Consider the following 20,935-nt stretch of genomic DNA (forward strand, 5'->3'; position numbering starts at 1 on the left):
GATGAATGTGATGTTGCGATGTCATCCAATTACATTAGTTGTTAGCTTCAGGCCCTGTCTTCCCATCTGCAACTGAGGCCCATCCATTCTCTTTAACTGCAGTGCTTGTACGAAATTGTGTTACAGTACTGTTTTTCCGGATTTTCTGTACATAGGCCCATGTCACACAAGGCAGGCACCTCATCAAGTTATTTCATTTGTTCACAAGCAAATTAAGTCCACGATTAGAGTGTGGTAGTGTCTGATCTGTAAATCCCTAGCACATGTAGCCACAGCATCAGTCAAGGCATTTCACCCTTATCAGTACGCACAGTGTGGGGGGGAATTCAATGAAAATGATATCACATCTTCAGTCAAGCAACCAAAAGCAAACCCCTCCTGAACCTCCTTTTTGGTATTTTCCTTGGCTGTTTTATTGCCCATCGCCATTAATGCATGACAAGGAGAAGTTCGATATTAAGTTAATGCAGTTACTTATGAATAGACTTGCTTTTGTTGTCGCATACACCTTTCTAGTGGAGAGATAAGCAACAACAAATGAGCTCCCACATTTTCCACACAACTGTAAATAGCTGTGTGTCTTTAATGACTAGGTTGACCACAGCCTCATCCAGCACTACTACTACATTCATTCATTAAATTTCCCATATCGCTTATCCTCACTAGGGTCGCACGCGTGTTGGAGCCTATCCCAGCTGACTCTGGGTAAGAGGCGGGGTACACCCTGAACTGGTCACCAGCCTACCTGCTGTTGCTAATTATTGTTCTCTGTTTGAGTATTATCACTTGATCAAGCCTTTTCTTACATTCCATATTACAATAAGTATGTGTGATTATTCCTGCTATCGGACCGATATCGGTATCGGCCAAAAGTCGATATCGGCTCAGAAGTGAAAAAGTTGGATCGGGACATCCCGAACTATATTTTTACGTTCCAAAATCCTGTGATTTAACGTTATGTCCCTTAAAAATACAATCACTGTGATCAGTTATTATGCACACATTGTAGATGACAAACTGAAGCAAAATATTCTCAAAGAATCTGAGGTTGTTTTGTCAAATACCATCCATCCATTTTCCAAACTGCTTGTCCTCACTAGGGTCGCGGGCGTGCTGGAGCCTATCCCAGGTGACTTGGGGCGTACACCCTGAACTGGTTGCCAGCCAAACGCAGGGCCCATAACAGCAAGCAACCGTTCACACCTACGGGCAATTTAGTCTTCAATTAACCTACCATGCATGTTTTTGGGATGTTGGGAGGAAACCGGAGAAAACCCAAAGACGGGGAGAACATGCAAACTCCACAGAGGCGAGGGTGGATTTGAATCCAGGTCCTCAGAACTGTGAGGCAGTTGTGCTCACAAGTCACCACCATTTTATAAAATAATAATAAATAAATAAAATATTTTCCTAATGTATTTAAGTTGTTTTGCATTCAAACAAAGGGGAAAACGTATTTATTAGTATGTCTGGTACCGGAAGAAAGGCTTTATGTGGCCCCTGAACGCCAATGTGTTTTTACACGCCTCGTGTAACCAGTTAGGATGAAATTTATGTTTTTCAGCCAGTGGGAGGCGCATCATAACGGAGGGCAGAGCTGGCTCCGGTTGGAACACTGCTGCGCAATGCAGGTATGGAAATGAAAAATGACACTTTTGATCGTTCAAATTGGTTATTGTGCGGTGAAAATGTGCAATGGGGGCAGTAGGGTCTGACGTGTTGCCTGAGGAGTATTGCCAAAAGTGAATTTTGCTCGCGTATTCGTTTCTATATCACGTTTAACGGAAGTTTAAATGCAATGGCGACTGTTGCTGGCTTTTTTTTTTCAGCTTCCTGCATGGCAGTGTGTTTTTTGTTTGTTTTATAAATCAAATACTTGGTTAACACTGGAGTTTGTTCTGTTGATCGTTGGGCGGTGTGAAGTCGTGTTCGAAAACAGTAACTTAGGAAATGGCAGGAAGGCTCTTGTGTTTGCAAAAACAAAAAGTATGCATCGTCTTGCCTCAAGCACCGTCACATTTTTTTCACACGACCAACGTATAAAATGTAGTCAAATCCACAGTCATTCCACTCGATTATCAGATGATGTCCAAATTACATTAACCTCCCTTTAAAAAAAAAAAAAAGACAGCTACTGTATCTATCGTGCCAGCACGCTTTGGAATCGCTGCCTCCTCCACGTAAGAACTCATAGTAGCAACAAGTCCATGCATTTGCTTCACTTCTTATCCTCCTCATTCAAAATTCCACTAAAGAGTGCACGTCACAGCGGAGTAATAATCCAGTTTGACAAGAAACAAACCGGGGATAAAACAATTAACCCGTTCCGTTTGTTCCATATAGACGAAATTGTAACATTGATTTCAAACCCCAGGAAGACTCGCCGGTGACGTTGGCTCTCAGCAAATGGGCTTGCTGTAAAGATATGAATAAATTCAGAGCCTCATTAGCACCGAAAGTATCAAATATGGAGCCTAGCCCGTTCATTAATAAGGACAGGTATGGCGTCGAGCAGAAAGTTCAGAAGCACGATAAACTACCTTTAAGTTGAAAATTCACCTACAAACCTGAAGCCGTTTAATACAGTAAGAGACAAGGCTGTGCGTTGGGTGACCGTTTTAAAAATAAACAAATCAACGTATACAAGAAATTCTAAATCGAATGACACTGGTGGCAGAGGACGCTCACGCATGCGCAGTAAGACACGTTATACATGTTACACTGCCATCTACTGGCCGAATGGACAACAACACGTGGATGGCAGATGAAGAAATTTCGAAGTACACTACTGTACTTCACTGGGTCCCGTTCATTCATTCATTCAACTTCCGTTCCGGTTCTCCTCACTAGGGTCGCGGGGAATTAGTACAGTTTCCTGGCGCAGCTTTTGCCAGACCTTCTCTTGCAGTCACCTTCACTTGCTGCTCGAGTCAGAGTCACGGCTGTTGATGCTTTTAAAAGGAGGCTCAAGACTTACTTATTTACTCGAGCTTATCACTGATTTCTTAAGTATTTATTTCGTTTCTGTATGAGTTATTTGATCATTGATCTAGTCATTACTTTTATTATAATTTGTCAGATTTTATTGTCTTTCAGTGTTTTATTGTGTCCTATTGTCTTTTAGTCTTCTTAACTTTTTAGTTTAAATCGAGTGTCTCCTCATGGGAGCCTCCATGCTGGGAGGTGGGTTCAATCTGGCCACAGGGATGCCATTCTCCAGTTTCCCCGTGGCCTGGGGGACATTGGGGCTCCGCACAATGTGGGGAGGCCATCCCAGTCTTCCCGGGTCATGGTCTTTGCAGCGGCATCCTCTGTGACTGGGGGCGGCGGCACCTCTCGGTGTGGCTGGCTCCCACAAGCTGTCTTTCCTCGCCTGGGTCCTCAGTGCCCTGCCATGTATACACGCTATTAAACAATGTGTGCTGTGTGCGTGCGGGTTTGGCGTGTTCATGCGGGTGTATTTTGCGTTTAAATGTGGGCATGGGATTGGTGGGCATACTTCTTTTATTGTATACTTGTCAGTTTCAATTTCTGCAAAGCACTTTGTGTTGCATTTGCATGTATGAAAAGTCCTATATAAATAAATAATTTTGATTCTGCAAATGATTCTCAATCATTCAATTTCTAAATAGTAAATGACATTTTTGTAAAAGCTCATAACTGAAAGAATGGAATATACATTTCAAAGAGGGGACAAGATAGGGGTCTGTTTTGTACCTTTACCGTTATTAAGTGGTCAGCTGTGAATCCTTTGGAATGGCTTCATTATCAGAAAGGACTATTGTTTGTTTGATTTGTTTTTTTTAAAAAAATATTGTGAACCAGAGTACCACACCCTCTGTCTCTCCTCTGGCAGACCCCAGACATGGATGAAACAGACAAGTTGCGAAACAACCTCCCCGACCACAACACAAATGTTTATTTAAGGTGATATTCTGCATCTCTTCAACAAACTAGTTCAGTTGATTTTCATATTCAAGCACCGTCCAATGAATGAATCAGAAAAGTCTTCATTTTTGTCACAGTGAGTACAATACATCAGGAAGCACAAAGAAGAAGGAAAAAGAGAGAAAAAATGTCACAGTTGGCCCCATTGAACTGGTATGTTGTCTACATTACAGTGTTGTGCTTTCTAATGACTTTGAAGACTTACTGTATGATGACAATTCCTGTTTTGTGACATGAGCACAGTTCAGGTTTGCAGATGGCTTGGACCTTTTACTAATCTTCCTCGGGACAGTGATGTCGGTGGCCCATGGGCTGGTGTTCCCCCTCATGTGTGTTGTCTTTGGTCATATGGCAGACAGATTTATACAGTACTCAGCAATGTCCAAAAACAATACCCGCCACCTTTGTGAGTTGACAGAGACCATAATAAATTGTAACCTGACTTTACTGATGAAGAATATGACACTTTATTGTCTCTATTTTCAGTTTTCACCAACAGCACCTTACAGGATGACATGGCCAGGTAAAACCAAGAAGTCAATTTACACTCACTGGGACACATTTGAGAATTTTTTTTTCCTTTCCACTTTCCAGCTTTTCTATTTACTTCGCCATCACAGGGGTCTTGGTGCTGGTGGCCGCCTACATGCAGGTTGCTTTTTTTACACTCGCTGCTGTACGGCAGGTCACACGCATCCGCAAGTGTTTTTTCCACAGTATCATGCGACAGGACATCGGCTGGTTTGATGTCAATGACACAGGAACACTCAACACTCGCCTTGTTGAGTGAGTAACATTTACATTTACAAAATCATTTCAGCTTAAAGGGGACATACTATAGAAAATGTATCTTTTAATTTAAGTTTTTAAAGTTACCATGTAAGATGATATAAACTGGTCAGCTGTGTTCAAGGCTATCTGGAGCTTGGGCACATCTTTTTTCTTTTAGCATACGTGACCTAAGCCATGTAAAATGACTTCGAGCTTCAACACGTATGCTGGTGTATGCAAGTGTTGTTTCATGGCTATTTTATCAGTCTGTGACTCAAATGTAGTTGAAGCAGATTCCATGCTCTGCTCCACAGGGCCTGTAAAAAAGGCAGTTCTACATAGTGGCAGATGTTATATTGACTTTACAATAATTGACGGTCATTCTTGTTTGTCCAAGCAGTGACGTCTATAAAATACAAGAGGGTATTGGAGACAAAATGGGGATGTTGGTCCAGTCGCTTTCCACCTTCATTGCATCTTTGGTTGTTGGCTTAAGCATAGGATGGAAGCTCGCTCTGGTCATCCTGGCCGTCTGCCCCTTGCTGGGCCTATCAGCTGCCATTTTCAGTAAGGTAAACTTGCTCTTTGTCCACCTTGTGTTCATCTTGAAAACAAGCCTCCTCTTACTTGGCTGATAATCTGTGTCTCTCCCTAGGTGGTGACATCATTCACCGCTAAAGAACAGACTGCTTATGCCAAAGCCGGCGCTGTGGCAGAGGAGGTGCTTTCTGCCATCAGGACTGTTTTTGCCTTCAGTGGTCAGCAGAGAGAGATCCAAAGGTTTGTCCAAAATGTATCCAACTTGAGTGAAGGTGGAAATATGCATTCATCTACAACTATAGTCAGGGTTATAAGGGAGGTTTCAAAATATTGCGAGGAATCTTTTTGCGTGTATTTCAACCAATGATAGTCTCAAGACAGAAATACGTAGTCTAATTTAATGTGAGCAAAGCAAACTATGTGTGCAGGTTGACCACGTTATGGTGAGTAAAAAAAAAAAAAAAAAAGAGAAAAAAAGAATATAACACTGCTCGAAAAATAGCGGGAACACTTAATTCACACATCCCATGTCTGTATGCACTTTCTACATTGTTTGTGGATGCACCTTTTGAGAGGATGTTTTGTCTCCTTGAGGATCTCCACCCAGACCTGAATCACTGGACACGGGCCAGCCCCTGGACAGTCTGTGGTGTGATGTGGTCGTACTGGCTGCAATGATTTGCACTATCCAATATGAAGTACAAAGGCTGTGTTTAAAAAATAAATAAATAAATAAAAATTTAAAAATCCAGCCTTTTCAAAATAATTAACTTTTAATGCTCAATTGTGATTGACAAGCATATTGGATCTCATTAGACGCATGAGTACCTACTGTGGCTATAAAAAGTCTACACACCCCTCCCTGTTCAAATGTCAGGTTTTTGTGATGTAAAAAAAATGAGACCAAGGTAAATCATTTCAAAACCTTTTCCACCATTAATGTAGCCTGTACAACTCAGTTGAAATTTTTAAAAGACGTACAGCGAGGAGAAGTAAAAAATAAACGACTGGCGTAGTGTGGTTGTTCAAATCTGCACACCTAACTGTGTTCGGAATTAACCAATCACATTCAAACTCATGTTAAATAAGAGTCAGCACACACCGACCACCATTTAAAGTGCCTCTGATTAACAATGAACAAAGTTATGATATTCTAGTCGGCTTTCCCTGACATTTCCCCCCCCACTTTCTAGCAGAAGCCTGAAAGTTTTGTGCAAACACTGACTGCTATTCGAAACTGTTCGTAATTCCCTCCACTTTGACTAAGCTGAAGATAAACAGCCCCAAAGCAAGATGCTGCCATCACCATGCTTCGCTATAGGTATGGTGCTCTTCTGGTGATCATCAGTGTTTGTTTGGGACAAGCATACGCTCGTGCAACCACATTATCTCAGTTGTTTATTGTTAGTTCCCCCTCAAAAATAATTCTTTTATTTATATATTTATTTATTTTTTCAAAATGAGTTGTTCGGGTTATAGGCTACATTAATGGTGGAAAAAAGTCTTGAAATGATTTATCTTGGTCTAATTTTTTTGTTACAAAAACCTGCCATTTGACCTAGGTGTTTAAACTTTTCATATCTACTATGTATCCAGTGAGATTGTATTAGCCCAAGTCAAAGGATTCTTTAGCCATCTGGATGTACTGCTTAATTCTTTGGTTTATGCATTGCCTCACAGGTATCATAAGAACCTGGAGGAGGCTAAGAACATGGGAATAAAGAAGGCGATAAGTTCGAACACCGCTATGGGTTTCACCTTCATGATGATCTTCTTGTCTTATGCTCTGGCCTTCTGGTATGGGAGTACGCTCGTTCGGAGTAAGGAGTACACTACTGGAACTGTACTCACAGTGAGCAGACAATTAAAAAAAAAAAAGTCATGAATTTTATTACAATACAGTAGCTCGCTAACGACAATGTATTTGTGTTAAGGTTTTATTTGCTTTGATTTTTGGAGCAATTGCACTTGGCCAGACCTCACCAAACATCCAGTCCTTTTCCAGTGCCCTAGGAGCTGCACACCAAGTGTACCGCATCATTGACACTGTAAGGAGAGTTATATTTTCTCTTTCTACATTCAGAGAGAACTGTTTGTTTTTCTGCTGATGTGTTGTCACTCTAGTTTTGATGAATGTGCACAGTTCTGTACTGGTGCTCCACTATGCAACAACTGACAAACTGAAGGCACCAATCAGAATACAGTACTTTAAAAAACATTTCATTTACCTGGAAGGTGGTGGTTTGGATGCCTTGCTCGGGTCTCCTGGCTCAGGTTTTAAACTAACAACCAGTCCCAGTCTCCTGCAATCAATGAATAGTTTGTTTCTTGTTCCTTGCCCAATAAAGGCAAAACTCAAAAGGTCTAGCATGTTATGATATATTTTCCTTTGTCCCACTGTGACCAAATTTTGAAACACAAGTGAGCTCAAACGAAAAATGTCACTTTACAGAAACCCAGTATCGACAGCTACTCAGAGAGCGGCTTCAAGCCTGATGTCATCACAGGAAACATAGAGCTCAAGAAGATCCACTTTAAGTACCCCTCAAGGCCAGAGGTCAAAGTAAGACATACACTTTAACTTCATCTAACAGATAAACCAAACTACTTATCCAAACTTTGCATGATTGACACATTGTCATTTGCAGGTATTAAACAACATGTCCCTAAGGATTAAGAGTGGACAGACCATCGCTTTAGTGGGAAGCAGTGGCTGCGGTAAAAGCACCACCATTCAGCTGTTGCAGAGGTTCTACGATCCTCAGGAGGGATCTGTACGTGCATACTTGTAAAAACTGTTTACTCCATCCCTTTTCTTCTGCCTATCCGGATCTGTGTTGCGGGTGCAGCAGTCAGAACAGGGAAGGCCAGACTTCCCTGGATCTGGTCACCTCGAATAATTCTACCAGGGGCTCACAGAGCGTGTCATAGGTCTACACCGGGGTCAACTACCAGTTGGACATGCTGGGAATACCTTCAACGGAGGTGGGTGTGTTTTCTCCTGGCACTCCAGCTTCCTCCCACATTCCAAAAACATACATGTCATCTTGATTGAGGACTCTAAACTGTCCATAGGTGTGAGTGCCCCGCAATTAGCTTGCAACCTATCCAGGGTGTACGCCAAGTCTTGCTCAAAGTCAGCAGGGATAGACTTCAGCTCACCCAGGACTTTGAGGACAAGTGCTGTAGAAAATGGATGGATGAATAGACAAGGAACAGTTCTGTTACAATCAAAGGAACATAAGATTGACGAATATTGTTAAAGATAATCCAAACCTTGTTCATCCTTTCACAACAACCAAGGACATTCAAAAAGAATACCTTTGTATCCCTATATGTAGGTATCTATTGATGATCATGACATACGTTCGCTCAATATCGGCCACCTGCGAAAGATGATTGGCGTGGTGAGTCAAGAGCCCGTCCTTTTTGCCACCACCATATCTGAGAACATCCGATACGGCCGAACTGACGTGACGCAGCAGGAAATAGAGCAAGCTGCCAAGGAGGCCCATGCTTACGACTTCATCATGAACTTTCCTGAAGTATGACTCTATTCAGGACTTATACTGTACTCACAAACAAATTTTGACAAATAATGAGATTGTCGTTGTTGAACAGAAGTTTGAGACGCTGGTCGGTGACCGAGGGTCTCAGATGAGTGGAGGTCAGAAGCAGAGAATTGCAATTGCCCGGGCACTAGTCCGTAACCCCAAAATCCTTCTGCTGGATGAAGCAACATCTGCGCTTGATGCTGAAAGTGAAACTTTTGTGCAGGCTGCACTTGATGAGGTACAAACGCAGACCTTCATTCATTTGGAACGAATTGGAGAGAAGTGTGAAGTCAATTTGTACCAGCAGGAGCTTTCTCTGAAATTACTTTTACAAAGTTCTTTGTCCTCTTGATCTTTTAATTGACGGTTTTGTTTTGTCGTTTGTACAGGTCAGACTGGGTCGTACCACCGTAATTGTGGCCCATCGCCTCTCAACTATCAGAAACGCTGATATCATCGCTGGCTTCCAAAATGGAGAAGTTGTGGAGTTGGGCACTCATAGCCAATTGATAGAAAAACAGGGTGTGTATCATACCCTTGTCACCATGCAGGTAACGCGGGCATAAAAAGCACTTTCACATAACATTTGGGGAACATTCACCTTTTATCAGAACAATATACATTGTGGTTTCCTCATCTCCATCTTGTAGACCTTCCAGAAAGCCGAGGAGCAGTGGAATAGTGAGCAGAATGAAAAGAGCCGAATAGCCAAAACATTTAATGATTCTTCCTTCAGAAGGAGTAAGTCTACAAAAGGTTCTTTCTCTGCTCATTTGGAGGGAAACCAAAAAGAGAGAGAAACATTGATTGATGCCAAAGACAAGACGGAGGAGGTGAAATTTGTTTACTTGAATGTTTTTCATATTCTTAGCAAAGAATAAAGTAATGCACGAATCTGCATTTCTCTCCTACTTTCTGCAGGATGAAAATGTTCCCCCCGTGTCATTACTCAAAATTATGCATTTCAACCTTCCTGAGTGGCCATACATTTTGACGGGGATCATCTTTGCTGCCATCAATGGATTATTACATCCCCTGTTCGCAGTCATCCTCTCAAAGTTCATTGCTGTAGGTCATGACTGTTGTCCACTTGGACCACAGGTTTTGCTGGAAGCAAAATTCTCACTAAGATAATCAGCGCTCTCTTACAAACTTTCAGGTGATGGCTGAGGCTGATGAAGAGATTATCAGAAAAGAAACAGAATTCCTTTGCATGATGTTTGCAACGATTGGAATTGTAATCTTTTTCACCATGTTTCTCCAGGTATGCATACCCACATTCACAAATACTGATTTTACAATCGTTCAGGACAGTTAAGAATAAATTAGTTATTTATCGCTCACTTTCAGTAAATAGTTCTGAAACTGAGCTTGCGGCCTTGATTACCCTAGTAGCAGCCTAATTAACAAGCCGCAAGAGTCTTATTTTACTGGCGTGGGCAAGAGGGCTGGAATGACGTAAGAACAAATTCAATAAAACAAGGATGTGATACATGCTTACCATGAATTCAATCCATCCACCTGTTTTCTACACTACAAATCCCCATCTAACTTCGGTTGAGGACAATGTGGCTGCTCCCTGACCAATACACCTGTCATCCGCAGGGCAAATGGACAACCATTTGCACTCACATTGTACCAACTGCCAATATCCTAACCTGTGTCGCCACAGTTGCCTTGAAAAAGTAACTTTGATACTTTACTGATTGCTTGAGTTGAAAAGTAACTTAGTTACTTTGCTGATTACTTGATTTCAATAGTAACTAGTAACTTTTTAGTTACTTTCAGCAGCTGCCAAGTGGCAGGAATATCACTTATCCACAGTATAAAAAAGCATTAGCTTAACCGTACCCATTACATGGTCATGCACGCCACACAAGTTACAGAATGATGTCACCAACATGAAGCAATAACTTAAAATATTAGATTAAGTCAGCAACTTAGTGCAGACTTGACATGCCAACACAATACAGTAAGTTCCTAAACGTAAACAAGCACACCATTCTCAGTACACGTTCTCAAAAGACTCTTAACTGACAGATAGATGCCAATTGTGGTCAAGATGCTGCCAAAGCCCTGCCTAAACACTGTAGGAAAATGTCAAGGAAGCTGGTTGAAGTGATACAGTATATCTCGACTAAGACAAGCTTTGATTGTTGGGGAGGAGCTAAGTTTAGCTTCGGTTGTTAGTGGAGTTACGGAGCATCTTCACCACGTGTACGTACACGCAGACCTAAGACACATTTCTTCTACATCTAATAATCTGCCATTTATTTGTAAGCGTAATTGTGTAAAAGGAGTTTAAAATTATATTAAAATTGTTTTGAGAGCATATTTTGTGCTATGTCCATAGTTTAGCCTATTAATATACCTGGAGGCAAATACAAAAAACTCAGGGGTATTGGAGGCTCCATTACTTGTTTTTTTACTATTCGCAGCAGGGCTAAGTACTTATCCAATGCAAATAGCAGGCATTCACTGTATTCTCCTAGGGCCACTACTGCCCACACCCGAGGTATGACATGACACTCCAGGCATGTTTCTTTCTTGATGTTTATAACCTCTAACGGCAGCCAATGTCCCGAAGCACACTCAGAACTTATTATTGACAGTGACACCCTGATGTGATTTACACTTCGTCTGCCAGTTGGTCAAGGCTGTTTGATGATTCATGAAAAACTGACCAGCCTGTGCAGTCAAAGCACATTGGTGCCATGTTCTCCTCTCGCCACACCTAAACCTCAAGCAATTCTACTTTGTGCTTCCAAGCACAGCAGGGGCAGCGCTTCGGGGTGGCCGTGGCAGTCGGCCACCCCGATGGCGCCCCAACCGTGTGTGTTTTATTCTCAAATTTATCTTGTTGTTCCTAAAGAGCCACAAAGGAATAACATGAACAATTGCATCCCCCACCCTTAAAGGGAGTCGTCCCCTGCTATATAGCAGTTCACCTATTGTGGGTTCAGTGCATTGCAGTAAAGTAATCATCGATGGCTAAGTGAATATAGAGTGGTGTTAATCAGTTGCACAAGGACAACTTAGGCTTTAAGTTTGAATGAGCAACAGCAAATTACACAGTTGGTAAGCCACTAATTACCTGGTAATGCAGCGAACATGACCAGAAGGCCACTATTTATCACACAACCGATAGTCAAGGTTTCATGAAATAAAATGCACACACATCAACCTAGCCCGACGTATAGCAATGGCTCGTACTCATAACAATATGGGCAGAAACAAATGCAAGTAAAGAGTAACGTTTAGCTTGATTTACTACGAGTATTTACAAAGAGAGCTGCAAAGGATGCTGGAAAGCATACTTTGTGGCACCTAACACAGGTTGTTACAATTAATTGTAATCCATAACAGGTGACATAGCTAGAATGGGGATGGAAACACCTGTTGGTGCTCTTAAAATTGCTTTATTAAACAAACGGTAACAGAATACAATAAACAAAAGTACATTCTTAACACACCTGCCGGTCGCCTTAGTGGGACTATCTCTGTAAATCACAGTGGATAATGGTATAGACAGGAAATCGCCTGTGCACAACCGTATAAGTTCATATCCACGTCACTCAATGGAGCAGACCCGCCTTTTAAAGGCATGCGCTTGTTCATAGTTACTAAGATGTAGAATGCGTGGATAGTGACGCCAGGTGGACAAAAATAATATCTGCATGCATGAAACCTTAAATTGTTTATGAATAATACAATATTTGGCCTCTACGTCGCGGATTTCGTCAATTGAGGGGGTGTTCTGGAAAGTAACCCCTGCGATAAAGGAGACATTACTATATCTCCACACGGCTGACATGGCTCCTATGCCACCTGCCCGGAACGTATCTGTGCATTCCTAGTTCACTAAAACATTACTATGACAATTGATGCAAAGGGCAGGCATATAGTCTTAGTGAACTTTGTAAAACCAAGGACCACGCTCCTCAGTCAGTCACAAGTATTCATGTCACTGTCTAATTGTGATTTTTTTTTTCCGTGTCTGTCACTTTTTACAGGGTTACTGTTTTGGAAAATCTGGAGAGATCCTGACGTTGAAACTGAGACTGGCAGCTTTCAAGGCTTTGATGCGGCAGGTAAGTGGAATTGCAATTTTGCAGGAGACAGTCTTTAACAGTTTACAGTTTACTGAGAGTGGCATTTCTTGTCAGGGCAATATTTCTTCATTGGAAAAGGAATTACTTGGTTTTCTTCTAGGATCTCGCCTGGTTTGATGACCATAAAAACAGCGTAGGAATGCTCACAACAAGGCTGGCTTCAGATGCTGCTCAAGTGCAAGGGGTAATAAATTTTTGAGTCTCTCGCTCACACACACACACACACACACACACACACACACACACACACAAAATGTTTTTTTTCCACAAAAAGTTTCACCTCTGCTCAGGTAACGGGACTACGCCTGGCTACCCTGGTGCAGAATATTACCAATTTAGGCACTGGTGTGATTCTTGCCTTTGTGAATGGCTGGGAGCTGACCCTGCTCGTACTGGTCTTGGTACCAATCCTTGCAGTGGCTGGAACTGTGGAGATGGAATTGCTATCTGGGCAAGCTGCCAAGGACAAGAAGGAGTTGGAGAAGGCTGGACAGGTGGGAATTGGCCATATGATATGACTACTTTTGCCCTCACTCTACCAAAATACGCCGTAGTACAGTGTGATGTTTTCATGGTGCAACTTTTTAGATTGTTACAGAAGCCATCGAAAATATCCGTACAGTTGCATCTCTGACCAGGGAACTCAAGTTTGAGTCTTTGTATCACAATAACCTGGAAGTTCCCTACAGGTATGTGAGGGCCTCCATCACCTCTCCCTAAATTATTGTTGGGCATAGTTTGAATTTGAGCGATTCCGGTCCCTCATTTCGATTCCGGTTCCAAATGATTCTCGATTCCGATTCTTTTAGGGGGCTGGGTCAAAAAAGGTTTGCATTGTTTAAGTGAAGGGTGTCCAAATTATGAATATCCATTTTCTTAGCAGCCCGCAGCATAGACTAAAAGGAACATTTGACTCGGGGTTCTTTATAACCAGTATCAATAGCAAACTAAAAGACAATGTGTGCGGAATTAACCCAATTGACTTAATCATTAATTAATGTTTCAGCTAAAAGTTAAATATAGCATTGTTTAAATAGTTATTTGGGACTGTTTTATCGCATCAAATGGTTTATATGTGCAAGTGTTAACTTGACTTCCTGTTTTAAGCTCTTAGCCTTTTATTTTGAAGCAGGACTGTGCAAAGTCAGCAGATACGCGGAATTCTGCTGATTTTATATTTGTATTTTATCGGTGCGGTCTTTCTACACATTTAAATTCAATGTATGCCATCAAGTTTTTACATTAATAAGTATGCGGTACGTCGGTGACACGGAGGGACATATAGTCCAGAGGGAGGACGGCGAGACCGACATTGTAAAGAAACTTGATAAGGATAAACGGGATCAAGAATCCGTGGATTTGGCGCTGGCTGGAATTATCGGGGTCTGTGGACTAGGCATCGAAATTGGGAACCAACATTTTTTAATTTGAACGATTCCGGCAGAACCGGAACGTTAGTCCCGGTTCCAATCGGTTCTCGATTCTTGATGCTCAACCCTACCCTAAATGGATGAAATGCTTCTCATCGTGCTACTTTTGATGGTTCTGTGTGTCTCTATAGAAATGCCCAGAAAAAGGCCCATGTGCAGGGTTTTGCCTTCTCTTTCTCCCAAGCCATGATCTACTTTACTTATGCCATATGTTTCTGGTTTGGAGCTTGGCTTGTTGAGCAAGGACGAATGGATGTTGAGGGAGTATTTCTGTAAGTAATATTTCTTCTTTATAAAGATTTAATGGCGCATTACATTTAAACATAACCTCTACAACTTCACATTATTATTATTTATGGATACTGGAGTAGTCAGTCATACTGTATGCAGTGTTGGGGAAGTTCATTTTCTACGTGCGCTAGTTCAAAATTCAATTCACCGTTTCCAAAATGAACTAGTTCAGTTCGTAGTTTATAATTCAACATTTTTAACCAAGTTCACCGGTCCAAAAACAAATTGGTTCATAGTTTTTTTTTTAAATATGTTGCTGATGGACTATTACCCTCAAAATGCGGGCATTTCATTTCCTCATTGTTGCCACCCATTCAGTCCACACTAGTAGCCAACTGCAGCTTTTATCCTACAATCACAAAAACATGAGGAAAAACATGTTGCATGAATGTTTTTTTTTTAAATGAGGAATTGAAACAAAAAACAGGACTTTTGCCCTTAATGTACAAACAAAAACATGCAACACAGTATGACATGAACAATGGGGAAAGGTCATTGATAACTTTACATTCCTTGCAGCTCTGGCTGACAATATTCATAAAATATTTTCTTATCTAGACTTATAGTACAAAACAAATTCCATATTGTGATAGTGTGACCGTAAAGTGTTTTACCTAAAAAAACACTGATACAAAAAATAATGTTTCTAACAAAGAACATGTTCTCTGACATTTACGGAGTGTCCCTGAATGCACCTCGCTCATGTAAACATGTATGGAGGCTGCACCGAATCGGTTGCCAAATACGGCGTTTAACCCCCGACATATGAAGGCTCGTATAGTGTGTTCAGACTGGTTTTGTCCTGGAAGTCCCTAGCAAAATCTGCCACTCTTGAATGAAAATGAACTTTCGTTCAAAAACAGTTCACAGACGCCAGAATGAGCACATTATCAGTAACGTTCACCAGGCAGAAACTAACTAAATTCAGGTTACGTTCGCCCAAAATATGAAGTAGTTCATGAACTTTCGTTCATTGAACTCGTCCAAGTACAACACTGGTCATATGTGAATTGGTTTTCTTTCTCAGGGTGGTTATGGCAATTCTGTATGGTTCTATGGCTGTTGGAGAAGCCAATTCCTTCACTCCAAACTATGCAAACGCGAAAATGTCAGCTGCTCACATCATGATGCTTCTGAACGCACAGCCTGCTATTGACAATCTCTCACATGAAGGCCAGTCATTGGTAATCCCAGAAGTTGCCAACGAGTACGCTCCAATGTCATTTACAGGCTTACAGTATTGATGACGTACTGTCTGTCTCCTTCCTAAAAAATCCAGGACCAATTTGATGGTCATGTGTACTTTGAGGGAGTTGAGTTTAACTACCCCTCATGCCCTGATGTACCCGTTCTACGAGGGCTGAATCTGAAGGTGAGCAAAGGAGAGACACTGGCCCTAGTAGGAAGCAGCGGCTGTGGAAAAAGCACCACCATCCAGCTTCTGGAGAGGTTCTATGACACCACACAAGGGAACGTGGTGAGAAGACAATCACACATTTGTTCATCCATCCATCCATTTTCTATAACGCTTGTCCTGTTCAGGGTCGCAGGTATCCCAGCTGAGTTTAGGCGAAAGGCAGACTGTACTGGTCGCCAGTCAATCACAGGGCTCATATAGAGTTGGACAACCGCTCACACTCACATTCACACTGTCACTGAGTGGGAACAGAACTCAGCCTGCTTGCACGGAAGTCTGGCGGGTGTCCCACTACAGTCTCAGTGAATTACACCTTATTTGTTAGCCAATTTATGTGCTCTTCACAGAACTGATGAGACCTAAGCATTTGCTAAACATGTCTTGTGTCTTAAGTTTAAATCAACATCAACTTGAACAAAATACCCTGCTTCTTTTCTAAAACATTCTTGAGACTTGGTCCAAACTTTTTGGGTTGAGCTTTATCAAATTCAAATTCAAATCAAATTATTTTGATTTGATTGATTGATTATGTACTTTGGCCTATCTAGTGACTTGGTCCAAATGATTTGCCTGGGTTTTCGTCATCTTGCTCAAAACTTGGACCTCTAACCTTTCTTGACATCTAACTTCAATGATGACATGAGTTGTATTTTTGTTATGTCTTCCAGATGATTGATTCCAAGAATGTGAAAGAGCTGAACATCTGCTGGCTGAGGTCTCAGATTGGTATTGTGTCCCAGGAGCCTGTGCTCTTTGACTGCAGCTTGGCCAAAAACATCGCCTATGGAGACAACAGTCGTACTGTAACTATAGAGGAGATTAAGGCAGCTGCTGAAGCGGCCAACATTCACAGCTTTATAGAACATTTGCCAAAGGTAATAAAATGTTTGTATTAGGTAATAATTATTTTTGATCAAAGCTCATTCTCACGTCTGTCATGAGATTTCTGCTGTCAATTCCAATGAGGAAAGAATTTATAAGAAACATCACATCATTTTCCGTGAACACAGTCTAGTCACTGAAAATGTCTTAGAAAGTGGCAATGTGTAATGTTCAATGTACTGACTTTGTACGTGTGTTTATTCGAGCAGAAGTACGACACTCTGGCAGGCGATAAGGGGACCCAGCTGTCTGGTGGTCAGAAACAACGAATAGCCATAGCCCGAGCCATCCTTCGTAACCCCAAACTGTTGCTTCTGGATGAGGCCACGTCTGCACTCGACACTGAGAGTGAGAAGGTGAGTTTTTTTTCTTCTCATGTGGAATTGCTGCACATTTGGCTGTCTGATGTGCATCCACATTGACTTTTGTCCTCCCAATTTGTGCTTGATCCAGTTGGTGCAGGAGGCGTTGGACAAAGCTAGGCAGGGCAGGACGTGTATCGTTGTAGCGCACCGTCTGTCCACCATCCAAAACGCAGACCGCATCGCTGTGTTTCAGGGAGGGGTGGTGGTTGAACAAGGGACGCACCAGCAGCTGCTAGCCAAAAAGGGAGTCTATCACATGCTGGTCACTAAACAGTTGGGCTGTGGTAGTGAATGAGAAGACTCTTTTATTGAGTTATTTTCACAGGTCACCATTTTCAATGAAGAGTGGCTGTTTGTTTGTTTGTTTGAACGCACGCGACTGTTGGTGTGTTGACTCGAAGACACCCAAACACAGACGTGCAAGAAGGAAATTTCAGTTCAGTTTGTCTAAATATATAGGTCAGTGTTTCCCAACCTTTATTTAGCCAAGGCACATGATACCATCACCAAACAAAATTGTCACAAAAGCATAAATACTGAAATAATGACAATATTGCCTTAATTTACGCACAAATTTACTGAGTGTGAAATCTGCGCCTGTTAGTTTAGTGTTGTTTTTGGCAACCATTGTCATTTTAGTCTTTTGGACAAAATTTCTTATTAGTTTTAGTCACATTTTAGTCATTTCTATAAAAAATAGTTTTAGTCGATGAAAAATCAAAAAATGTTTTAGTCTAGTTTTTAGGAAAAATGTTTCAAGTTCAATAAATGTTTACAAAATACCATGCTAAGAAAATAGAATAGCCTTAACTATCAAACAAGCAAAATAAAAATATGTTTTAATAGTGTATTAACCACATGACTGGCACTCACCCTGCACTTAAGCTTTTTGATCTTTCTTTCTGAGCTATGGACGGAATTATAATGTAGCTGAACTGTGGCTGTTGTTGGTTGTGTGAGATATATTATCAGAGAGACATTATTTGTAGGAAATAATAATTTCAGACCAATTAAGTGAAATTGGATCATTTCCTGCAGCACACCAGTGATCTAGATTGTAGTGACATACGCTCCCTTTTTTGCTGGGTTTTGTGGGATATCAAATGTTTTCTCAGGTACAAAATACTGTATATTGTATAACTGAATGAGGGAGTGATTCCATTAGGGAAAAAATAAAGACAACTGAGGACAAGCGGTTTGGAAAATGGATGGATGGATGGATATAGATAACTGACAGATTAACAAACACAAAACACTCAAAAATAGGAAGCAATAACTGAAATCTGATTAGGTTTGGCTGATTTACTGACTGACTGAAGTGAGGCAAGGGAAGTCTGTAAGGTGCATTTGAGGGGATTAGTTCTGCAGTGCATGACAATTTCAAGAGACTTAACATAATTCAAACCTACTAGCCAAATATGATATGTAACAATGTATTACTAGCAGGAAAAAATATATTTTATTTTATATTTTACACCATTGTATACATTAAAATGGCATTTAGCCATTATTATCCTCAAAAGTCCTTACATCTGTGGACAGCCCAGCCTTACCTTTGTTAACAGAACCTACCTCACAGTGCTCTTTCACATGTAGCTCATCTCGAATGTGGCCAGAATAAATCTGCATTGCATGGATTATAGTCACAGAAAGTGCGACTTACTGTCCATCCATCCATCCATCCATTTTCTGAGCCGCTTCTCCTCACTAGGGTCGCGGGCGTGGTGGAGCCTATCCCAGCTATCATCAGGCAGGAGGCGGGGTACACCCTGAACTGGTTGCCAGCCAATCGCAGGGCACATACAAACAAACAACCATTCGCACACACATTCACACTTACGGGCAATTTAGAGTTGTCAATTAACCTACCATCCATGTTTTTGGGATGTGGGAGGAAACCGGAATGCCCGGAGAAACCCCACACAGGCACGGGGAGAACATGCAAACTCCACACAGGCGGGGCCAGGGATTGAACCCCGGTCCTCAGAACTGTGCGACAGACGCTCTAACCAGTCGTTCACCGTGCCGTACTACTTACTGTATTTGTGTAAAAATATATTGTGAATGGAATGCAATTACCTCTGCCAAACAATGTTAATGTATCAAATAATTTATTAAATGTTGGTACAAACCTGAATAAATAAATAATAAATAAACTTCTGGTGTTAGTATTGCTAGTCTGAAACTTGACTGCTGTCGGGTTGTCCTTGTGCAAGGCACTGCACCCCCTCAAATCTCACCTCACGATCTGTGCACCCAATCACTCCAACATATATACAGCAGAGTGTACTGCAAATCGAATTTCCCCTTGCAGGAGCACAAACAGCATAGTAAATTAAATTAAAATTACATTTAGAATAGAAGTGTGGTGAAAAGTGTGCTGGTCAGCAGTTTTTGATTGGGCCGTTGTCACTGAAATCCAACATCTGTCGTACTTGATTTTTTTTTTTCAAACTACCGGTAATTAATTTTCAGATTCCACTGTCATAATTCATAACATCACTTTAGAGGAGGAAATGAGCGGGTTAGACCGAGATGTCGATTCAACTCAATCAGACACATTTGAATTATTTTCCCCATTTCAGCTTTGCCATCTACTATTCCATCATATGAATGGCTGCCTATTTCGAAGTTGCTTTCTTTACGCTGTCAGTGGGACAACAGGTCAAAGGCATCCGCACGCGTTTTTGTTTTTTCACAGTGTTATGCGACAAGACCTCGGCTGGTGTGATGTCAATGAAACAGGAACACTCAGCACTCATCTCATAGAGTGAGTAACATGATGTCAATTACACACTCGGGTCTACTTTGTAGACCAATTCCTACACATAACACCCCATAATAACTGCGAAAAAGCTCGGTTTGAAATTTTATCAATTTTATGTACACAAGTGTCACAGCTTTTGCTAATTTCTTTGGTGGTCCACCTTTTCAGCAATTAAAGCCTCGACACACTGTTGAAACCAGATGTAATCAGCAGACACGGCTGTTATGCTGGTAGAATAACCTTTGGAGAGGTGGGTAGAGTAGCCAAATATTGTACTCAAGTAAGAGTACTGTTAATTTAGAATAATATGACTCAAGTAAAGGTAAAAAGTAGTCATCCAAATATTTACTTGAATAAGAGTAAGAAGTACTCAATGAAAAAACTACTCAAGTACAGAGTAACTTGTGAGTAACCTGATTTATTTATTTATTTTTTAATCAGAGCATGAACATCAAATAAAATTTAAAAAATAATAATATATGGGAGACGACACACACCTATCACCATTTCAATTCTTAACTTACATACATTGGGCGCTACAGAAACATTATTTGCTTTATTCACGTAAATGACTTGAAGAAGCTGTTTGCTGAACAGACTTATTGATCGTGTGTGCGTGTGCATGTACAACACCGTAGGGATAGAGCTAATTTTTCCATATCCACTGCCAAAACAGCAATAGAAACATTTGCAATTTATCGCAAGTTGTTTTCTCAAGTTAGAAGTGGGCTGAAATGTCCAAGTTTGGGCAGTCACAATTTAAGAGCTGCATGATAAAGCTGTTGTTTTTTTGGAGTGTAAAATAAACAGTCGTGTGGCTGTTTTTTTTTAATTTTATTTTTAATTTTTTTTTTTTTT

General features: G+C 41.1%; 2 protein-coding genes across 16 annotated transcripts in view; one reads left to right on the forward strand and one right to left on the reverse strand.

Annotated features, from left to right (window-relative positions):
- The window catches only part of LOC133401276 (acyl-CoA-binding domain-containing protein 7-like), a 68,137-nt gene that overhangs the window by 2,715 nt on the left and 44,487 nt on the right, over positions 1-20,935 (reverse strand). The gene's annotated exons all lie outside the window — the stretch shown is intronic.
- Positions 1,575-20,930, forward strand: LOC133401274 (ATP-dependent translocase ABCB1-like). Of its 15 annotated transcripts, none has more exons than XM_061674024.1 (28): positions 1,575-1,631; positions 3,857-3,927; positions 4,026-4,101; positions 4,192-4,354; positions 4,435-4,471; positions 4,543-4,734; positions 5,117-5,291; positions 5,375-5,499; positions 6,940-7,111; positions 7,194-7,307; positions 7,712-7,822; positions 7,908-8,033; positions 8,601-8,804; positions 8,881-9,051; positions 9,203-9,364; positions 9,464-9,646; positions 9,735-9,881; positions 9,973-10,077; positions 12,827-12,904; positions 13,026-13,109; positions 13,216-13,419; positions 13,514-13,614; positions 14,487-14,627; positions 15,674-15,830; positions 15,926-16,123; positions 16,732-16,938; positions 17,155-17,301; positions 17,399-20,920. In XM_061674024.1, exons 1-28 carry the CDS (start codon positions 1,626-1,628, stop codon positions 17,603-17,605), a joined length of 3,864 nt encoding a protein of 1,287 aa, XP_061530008.1. In that variant the 5' UTR covers positions 1,575-1,625; the 3' UTR covers positions 17,606-20,920. The 15 variants fall into 15 exon arrangements, 12 of the variants coding, with proteins under 12 accessions (XP_061530008.1, XP_061530009.1, XP_061530011.1 ...); XM_061674025.1 differs by having other exon boundaries at positions 5,120-5,291; positions 17,399-20,919; XM_061674027.1 differs by lacking the exon at positions 13,514-13,614 and having other exon boundaries at positions 13,343-13,419; positions 17,399-20,921.

The sequence above is a fragment of the Phycodurus eques genome, chromosome 4, assembly GCF_024500275.1.
Source record: "Phycodurus eques isolate BA_2022a chromosome 4, UOR_Pequ_1.1, whole genome shotgun sequence".
Lineage (NCBI taxonomy): Eukaryota > Metazoa > Chordata > Actinopteri > Syngnathiformes > Syngnathidae > Phycodurus > Phycodurus eques.

Excerpts from the sequence above, each read along its gene's own strand:
- LOC133401274 (XM_061674024.1), top strand. Across the intron at positions 5,500-6,939 it reads CAGCAGAGAGAGATCCAAAG|GTATCATAAGAACCTGGAGG; the intron begins GTTTGTCCAAAA and ends ATTGCCTCACAG. Across the intron at positions 16,939-17,154 it reads TTATAGAACATTTGCCAAAG|AAGTACGACACTCTGGCAGG; the intron begins GTAATAAAATGT and ends TTATTCGAGCAG.